Source organism: Kryptolebias marmoratus, linkage group LG3, assembly GCF_001649575.2.
Source record: "Kryptolebias marmoratus isolate JLee-2015 linkage group LG3, ASM164957v2, whole genome shotgun sequence".
In the NCBI taxonomy this organism is placed as follows: Eukaryota; Metazoa; Chordata; class Actinopteri; order Cyprinodontiformes; family Rivulidae; genus Kryptolebias; species Kryptolebias marmoratus.
Genome location: NC_051432.1, coordinates 11334111 through 11343022, shown reverse-complemented (window position 1 = coordinate 11343022; position 8912 = coordinate 11334111). Strand labels below are relative to the sequence as shown.

At 37.2% G+C, this 8912-nt stretch overlaps 1 protein-coding gene across 1 annotated transcript; it reads left to right on the top strand.

Annotated features, from left to right (window-relative positions):
• The first annotated feature begins 5137 nt into the window (after positions 1 to 5137).
• Positions 5138 to 6981, top strand: fabp2 (fatty acid binding protein 2, intestinal). Its single transcript, XM_017417878.3, has 4 exons — positions 5138 to 5276; positions 5614 to 5786; positions 6050 to 6157; positions 6778 to 6981. Exons 1-4 carry the CDS (start codon positions 5210 to 5212, stop codon positions 6826 to 6828), a joined length of 399 nt encoding a protein of 132 aa, XP_017273367.1. The 5' UTR covers positions 5138 to 5209; the 3' UTR covers positions 6829 to 6981.
• Positions 6982 to 8912: the final 1931 nt, after the last annotated feature.

Here is an 8912-nt window from a genome sequence, read left to right as displayed (position 1 = left end):
AATGTTCGAGGTTAAAAAGATTTAAAAGACCTAAATGTAAGGCGGCTGGTCCTTTTGTGACTTTATGACATATTGAACAAAAAGCACAGTGGCAACATCTCCTTTGGAAAATGATGTGAACTAGTTTAAAGACCTCTGAAATATTAGTGCAAACGGAAAGATTTTCGTGAAATTTACAAATTGTGCGGCTTCTCGACTGATTTTTATGTATAATATCTCCATCTTTTGGTTTTGAAAGTCTACCATGACGATGCCCAAAACTTTGGGATGTTTTTGCAAATCTCATAAACCCATATCTTATTCACAATGGAACACGGTAAACTCATTAAATGTTTAAACTAAGACATTGGTTTTATTTTAGTAAGATCACTTTGAATTGGATGGCAACACAGCATCTCTAACAAGGCTGGTTCTGTGAAGCATCAGCTCTTTTTTTAACAACAGACTGTAAACATAAAGGAACAGAGGTTAGATAAAGAATTCAAACTGCAGGCAGGGCAGTTCACCCCCTGTACTCTTAATATGAAGCCATGGTGCTGTAATGGATGCAGTCTGTGCCCTTCCCTGAAAATGGTATCATCTGGATGGGAGCAAAGCATTGCTTAGGCTTTAGCTCAGAGAAGACAGCAGTGTTTTTAGATGGTGTTCACATCTGCCTTTTTCTCTGCATAATAGAGCTTTAACCAGCATCTGTGGATGTCACAGTGAGCTGTGTTTGCAGACAATGATCTGTGGAAGTGTTCCTGAGCAAGTGCAGAGATGTCCAGGACAGAACCTGGTTCTGATGCAGCATCTAAAATGGACTTTCAGTCTTGTCCTTTGAGCTCAGAGATTCTTGAAATCTTATGATAATATTAATAAAAACTGTAGATGACAGGAAATTTGAAATCGTTGCAATTACTGTTTAGGAACGTTCTTCTGAAACTGTTTCACCATTTTTAGTTGCACTTTTCCACAAACACTTGAACCTCGGTCCACCTTTATTTATGAGAGATTCAGTCTCTCTAAAAAGCTCTTTTTATACCCAGTCCCTTCACTGAACTGTTATCATTTAACCCAATTAGTGGCTAAACTCTTCTCCAGCTATTTCTTATTCATACCTCTTACTTTTACACAATTTCTTTGTCCATTCTAAGTTTCTGAAGATGTTATTGCCTTCGAATTTAAAGGGCTGCAGTGGCTCGGTGGTCAGTGTGCGCGGTCTTGTAATCCTGAGGTGTTCGAGCCCAGGCTGCATCAGGAAGAGCATCTGTATGGGGGAATGTAAATTAAATTTGGCGTAAACATTTTTTTCCCAACCTCTCAACTTTTTCAGATTTGGGGTTGTAGCTTTCTTTTAGAGGATGTATTTTTTGTTTCCACTGGATTATCAATCCCTCCTTTGTCAAAATCATCTAATAAAGATTGACTCTTTATTCACAGTTGTAAAAAGAAAGATATTAAAAAAAGATAAATCTTGTCATTATATAAATCAGTCAACAAGTTCAGGTGGGTGTGTTCAGACTTTGTAACTTGTACTGTATAAATGAAGACTTTAATTTGTAGTATTGTGTACAGTACTGCAACATTTTATTTATTTATTAACCTTCATTACTTCAGAATCTGCAGGTGGATAAATAATGTATTATTTAGTTGGGTTAATATATTTGTAAAAGTTTTTTTGTTTGAAATTTTACATTTATAGCCAGTCAAATGGAGTCAAAACTGATCCATCTGTTGGATCAGCTCTTCATCGGAGGTGATTTCGGTAAACTGGTGTTTCAAAAAGTTCAAAGCTAAGATGGGAGGAAAGTTCACCTAACAAAACTGATATCCTACAACATAAAATACACTGCAAATAATTCATTCATAATAACCGACCCGCACCTCTTTGTGCTGTTTTATTCATTTATGATTTTGAAAGGAGTGAAAGTTCTTTCCATGTGTAATGTACCCATATCTCTCTACACCAGATTATCCTACGATAAAATGTGTTTTTATCGTCTCTGCTTATTGCCAAGTTATCATTATTTAATTTGACCTTTATTTAACTTTGATCTTGTGTCACCTGAGCGCTCTTGCCTCATCGTCCTGTCTGAGGCGGGCAGCGCCCCGATCAGCGGTGGTTACACAACAAACAGATAAAGAATGAACAGCAGAGTCAGCCGCATCAATACAACCACATCTAAAGAACGATAAACCATCTGAAGATCTGACTGCATTCACTGCATGTCAAGCAGACAGCTCTTTCAGCAGGAGCCTTTCAGGTGCTGAGAAAAGCTCTTTCTGGAGCCAAATGACCCGGATCCTGACAAACAGCTGAAATTCAGAAAGCAAGACTAATATTGAACCTTTTATTTTTTTGTTCTTGGGTCATTTTGATGATGTACATGACTGAGAAGTAGTTACTGTAAAATGATACTGTTTTTGCAACACAAAGGGGTTCCCTAAGTAAAAGCAAAGTTTCACAGATGTTTTTCTTACAGATGTTGAGTTGTGCGTTTGATAAATCCTCACTGATTTCCAAACTGAAGTGGGTAAAGACTCATTTATATCATATGTCAAAAACAAGGCCTGCAGGGTAGGTCCAGCTCTTGTTGCAATTTTGTTACAAATTTGTCTATTTTGTCTCTACTGCATTTGATTTTACTTAAAAAAACTGAGCATACTTTTAGCAGACTTCTCATAGAAATTAGCCAAGTTAGAAGCAGAGAAAAAATTAAATTATTTTAAAAATCTTTGATTTTGACATGGAAAGAGCGACCACAGAAAATCCAAATGGGACCGGTCGAACTCTTACTGATAAATTTGATGTCAGGTTTTTGACTTGAGCCCATATTTTGTTCTTTGTTAAATAGGTTGTTTGTTCGAAATTCCAAATATGTCATATGGCAAAAGTAATTTGTATGTCTGTGTGAATACTTTGACATATTACATCTGAAAACCAAGGTCATTGTACTGTATATCAGAGACTGGTCCTCTGGCAGGACGAAGATTTTATCCTGGGCCCCTTGTGGACGAGTTAGACAACCCTGATTTAGATCTGTTGAAGTGTTTCTCTGAAAATAATGAATTATATTATAATTATGACTACATAGTATCTTATCTGTTGTAGATAGCTTTTTGAATGGGCTCAGTTTGAAAAAAAAAGAGTTTAATTCTGACAAAACTGATGAGTTAATGGCACATTCTGTCATGTTGGGTGGAGAAGGAGGCAAACCCAGAGCACAGACTCATCTTTCAAAAAGAAACTAATTTATTAAAATAAAAAGATCATCAAAAACAAAGGCTGCATAACCAAACATAACAAAATCTAAACCTGAGACACAAGACAAGCGGGACAACCAGACAGCGCATGAAGCGACAACAGACCAGCAAGTAAATGGAGATGACTGGGTTTTAAAGACAGAAGGGAATTAGGGGAAGTGGGCACAGGTGAGATGATTACAAAACTTGGGGCAGGTGTAGATGGGTGTGGCAGGCAGACAAGAGATAGACTCAGGAGAAGTGGAAAATGACAGAGGCACAGAGAACAAGACAAATGTGAAAACAACAATAAACCCAAACCAAAACCACTAATTACAAAAAGAAACACACAGTAAAACTGAATCCTGAAGCCAAGACCTTCTTAAAACAACTCTAATATCAGGGTTTTTTTCTTAAATCTTTACATTGCAGTAATATTATTATTTCTTTGACCAGAACAATTATATAACGTGAAATGAACAGCTGTAAAAATGTTTTAAAAAACAATATTTACGTTAAACACTACATCATATTTAAGCTCTGGTTTGTTTTAGGATAGCAGCAATCTGCTCTACTCTGCTTTGCCTAGCTATTAGCTCATTTAAACTAGTTGACTTATCCCTTTAAACAATATGTTCCTAACCTTTAGCCAGCTCTGTAGAACCATCGTCTAAAGAGTGCAGAGTTTGATTCCCTCTGTGGCATGCTTCCATAATTTTATTCTCTGTATAATCCTTTTTTTTTCCTTTGCCAGTACAACTGATACGCTGCCCAGAATTAAACTGATACTACAACTGAGATAAACCCCACGAGATAAAGATGTGTTAAAGATTAGCATTCGCTGGACTTCATTTGGTTTCTCCCCAGCTCATCTGTCGGTTTCATCACCACAATCAAGGTAAAAAGTCTGATAAAAGTGAAGCAAAGGTCAGGCAAAGGTTCTTCGTGTGACATTAGACAAGAAGAGTCTCCGATAAGAAGGGTGACTGGTTTGTCTGTTTTCTTAGATGAACCAAGAGAGCTCATAAAATCCTCTGGTGAGGTGATGAAGATTCATCTTCTCTTTTAAAAGCAACCTTCGGTCATCACTTGCATGTGTGTTACTTTGACCCACATCTTTGTTAACATTATTTTAGAAAGCAAGGAAAATGTATTTTCGGGTTGTTGGCCTTTGTAGCACATTAGATTATGTTTTGATTTGTTTTTTTGCTACTTTGAGATCGTCCAATTATAGATACGTAATCTCCTGTTTGACATTTCAGTTGATCTGGAGTAATTATGCACAGCATTTTTCTTTCTGAGCTTACAAACTCAAACATCCTACAAAAAGACTTGCAGTAGCTTTCTATTTACTTCAAACAACTCTGCTCGACATATTTTTCAGTTTAGTCTCTGTAAATCATGGTGTCTATGTAAAATAACAGAGATGTAATATTAACTCAAAATATCAAAGGTCTTCTTCATCAATGGTGGCCTGTTTAAGGTCAAAGATATCACAGAAAAGGGATGATCATATTAATGGATCACCACTTTTGAGCAAAGTGGTTACGTATATAGTACACTGGTAACTTGATTTAACTATAAAATATTTAGAAAAATGAGATTAAATCTAGTGAAACTTGTCACTAAGGTGCATATTTTTGCAAATAATTATGCATGTCTGTTTTCTGCCAGAAGCTGTTGGTAAAACAAATGCTTTTTAAAGTTGTTTCTGGAATCCTATCCTGGACGCAGAATCTCTCCAGTTCTCCTCCGGTACCTGGCTGCCACCACCTTCTGTAAACACACATACAAGTTCAAGAGGAAGTCAACTGTTCAGGAGTTCAGCCTGGACAAATCCTTGAGACAACATGAGCTTTAAACGGCCACATCGCACGTCACGCTGATGATGAGATAGGAGGACGTTGGAGCTTAAAAGGAGCACCGCACCCAAAGCCCGGCGCTCCTTTCTGCAGAGTGGTCCAGCTCAACCCAACCAGTCACCATGACCTTCAACGGCACCTGGAAGATCGACCGCAATGATAACTATGAGAAATTCATGGAACAAATGGGTGAGAAATTTGCTTTCAGACTCAATAAACTGCTCACAGTTGGATCTGTTTCACATTTTCATCACTGCGTATGCTGTTTGAGAAATCAGTTGACCATAACAAAATGAAAACTGGATGAGGAGAAGGATAAAATGCAGGAAGTCACTGTCCTATTTACAGAAAACTGGAGCAAAAGGATTAAATCCTTAAAATATCTGACTATACCAAACATGTTTGTGAGTCTGTGTTTTTTTTTAACTACGTGCAAAGACAAAAAAAGGAACAACTTGTGCATGAAGAGGTTTCTTCCTGTCATTGTTCAGACCCTACTGAACACATTCGTTGTATCTGTTGGTAGGAATTAACATGGTGAAGAGGAAGCTGGCCTCTCACGACAACCTCAAGATCACCATCGAACAGACAGGAGATAAGTTTCAAGTCAAGGAGAGCAGTAATTTCCGCACCATTGACATCAACTTCACCCTGGGGGTCACCTTCGACTACAGCCTCGCAGACGGAACTGAGCTGACCGTAAGAAAAAAGGACTTTCAGTGTTGAAGCATCACGCATCGCTGTCAATTACAGAGAAACTGACCTAAGCAAGACCTGTCAGTTCTCCTATATTAACACAGATGTATTTCCTGTCATTTAAGCACTTCTGTTGGCTAATAATTAGAGCTGATTTCAGCACATTTTCATAACTAAACACAGATGTTTTCTTTTCTTGAAATTCTGCAAATTTATTTCCACTGAATATCATTCTTAAGAGATGTTTTTCTCTGACCATCCCACAGGGTTCCTGGACCATGGAGGGTGACATGTTAAAGGGACTTTTCAATAGAAAGGACAACGGAAAACTGCTGACAACAACCAGAATCATCCAAGGAGATGAACTAATTCAGGCAAGGCGGCTTTTGGGTTGAATGCAAACCGACAAGCTAAGAGCCCTTAAAAAAATCTCATACATTTGCTTTCTCGACACTTGGAAAGCCTAAAGGGTTAGTTCAGATCTTCTGAAATGGGGTTCTGTGGAAAGTTTGTCTTACCTCTTGTTGGAAAAATAGTTTAACTCAGACTGGATTATTGAGCTACTGGCTAATCTAAGCAAGGTCCAGACCAAAGTAGATCACTGCCATTTTAAAACAACTCTAACCCAAAAGCTTTTGTGGTAAGTTTTTTGATTTTATAAAGAATCATAAAACGTTAAATCGAAAGTCATGTAAAGCTTTATAAAATAGAGCCACATGATCTGCTATGATTGTTTTAAAACAGCAGTGATCTGTTTTGGTTTGGGTCCCACTTAGACTAGCTTGTCAAATTCAAAGAGCTGTATACAACAGGTAAGAAACTTCTTGTTCATAAGAACTCAACAGAACCCCATTTTAAATCATCTGAACTCATTTTTAATGCAAATTTAAGTTTGGATTATTTCATATGGTTTGATATGAAAACTCTCAGACCTGTATTTCAGTCAGATGCGGTGAGTATATTAACTGATGATGACATCATTTTTCTCCAACAGAGCTACAACTACGAGGGTGTGGACGCTAAAAGGATTTTCAAAAGAAGTTAAACCCACCGGCGAAACTGAAGCGATGGAGGATGTTTGATTTCTGGATTACAGACAGTATTTTGTTGAGTTATCATGTAGTACAACTGCAAAAAGCACCCAACTTGTAATGCATTTTTATACTTGCATTAATAAAACAATTGATATAGAATAACTGCCTATTTTGTCTCATTTTTTTTTTCTCTACTTAAAAATCTTTCTCAACAGGAATCTTTGCAGGTTTGTACAAATATAAGCTCAGGGAGGAGATTAGCTTAAGGCTGATAGATAATCAAAACTTTATTCCTCAATAAGAAGTAAAAATAAAGATATATTATTCCAAATATAGAAAGTGTAGACATATATCACGTTTCTTGATCTGGATTTACATTTAGACATGTCATGAAGCATGCAGTGAGTAAACAGTGCAGGAATAAGCTGACCACACAGAGGAGCTAAGAGCCGTCACATTATCTGACCAGAATCATCAGATCACGTTGGTGACATGACATGGAAAGTTCCCTTTTGTTCTTCAGTTTTGATGCAATAAAATGTAGTCTGATTCTGTCTCAGTTTGTTTAGCACACGGTAAAACATGCACTGCCAGCTGCAACTGTATGGGAGAACACCTGTGGTCAAACAAGTCTTAAAAAAAACACAAAAAAAACAACACAGAAAACCTTTAACTGAAGACTACAGAACATGAGTGCAAGACATGTGCTCAAACACACAAGAACTGTGAATGCTGGGGGAAATTTGTAGCTGGTTTTTAGTATGAATTTTAGCACCAAGCTGTCGAGGTGGTCGGTACTATAACTACTTATTTTTTCACAGCAAATGATGACATAATCCTGGATCTTTCTGGGCTGTGACTGTTGGCAAAATAAAACAGCAAAAAAGAAGCAAATTTTCACTTGGAGTCCCACTGAGTTGGTATGACATGCTTGCATGTGTATATGCACTTAAGAAGCAGTGACGCAACAATCCTGCAAACCTTTTTAGCTGCACTTTTGCTGCAAAGTGTCTCAATATGTCTGCATTTGATCACAGGTAATTCTCTTTTTTTGGTCTCCAATCAGTCACAATCTGGTTTCAAAGGTGACCAAACCCTCCTAAAGGCCCTGTCTCAGTAGTTGGGGAACAGCATTCATGAGAGAGTCTCCCGATTGTCCCCAGAATGTCTCACAACTTTTGGGTTCTCAACTTCTTCATGTGAGTCGCAGAAGCATGCAGTCCCATCACTTGAGGTCTGAACAAATTTGTGCAACAGTGTGCAAGGGTTTGAGACAAGCTACAGTCACCTATGATGACTTCATGACTTTTTTGAGAGTGCTTTAGAGTACATTACATGTAAAATTTCCGAAATGCTCTGCAACTCATGCAAGGAAATTGAGGGCCGTCGCAAACACAGATGCCACCGTATGAACATATGGTACCAAAACTTTGCTGTTCACAGTCATGACTGTAGCCTCCAACCCTGAGAGGTCTTTTAACACACTGCAAGGATGAAAATACAAGGAAACATTGACACACTTAGTATTGTACATTTATACTCAAAAACTAGTCATTTTCGCTTTCATTCATCACTTTCATTCACTAAATGTGGTTCATTCACCAAAAACAAAGAAATGAAACAAATAAAAGTCAAGGCACAGCAGCTATAAGTTAGAATGTAAAGTAAAAGGTGAAACAAGAGGATTTTTCTTTTCACAGATAAAAAATAAAAAATAAAAACAATACAGTGAACAAATGAAACCATTTGTCATGGAAACACTTTGCAAATGCAAACATTAAGGTAATCATTTCAATACTTGGATTTAGTTTCACTTTATAATTTCTTTAGGCAGAACATTTATTGTTATACAAAAATAAAAATGCTTTATCACCACGACAGAATAATCAATTTATCTCATGTTACAGAGATTCCCATAGATCGCTCCTTTAAAGAAATTCTTCATAAACTCTGTTGTTGTTTTTTTTAATAAAAATGCCAATATATGCTGTAGTTACCAGTTGAAGTGTGATCACACACACACACATCTCTACATGCTATGATTTAGTGTTTGACAGCACAAACAACACACAACTGTTTAACCAGCTAAATGTGC

Bases quoted from the DNA above. Each gene is read 5' to 3' on its own strand.
- fabp2 (XM_017417878.3), top strand. From the start codon at position 5,210: ATGACCTTCAACGGCACCTGGAAGATCGACCGCAATGATAACTATGAG. The intron at 5,277-5,613 runs GTGAGAAATTTG...ATCTGTTGGTAG, and splicing joins GAAATTCATGGAACAAATGG to GAATTAACATGGTGAAGAGG. The intron at 6,158-6,777 runs GCAAGGCGGCTT...TTTCTCCAACAG, and splicing joins AAGGAGATGAACTAATTCAG to AGCTACAACTACGAGGGTGT.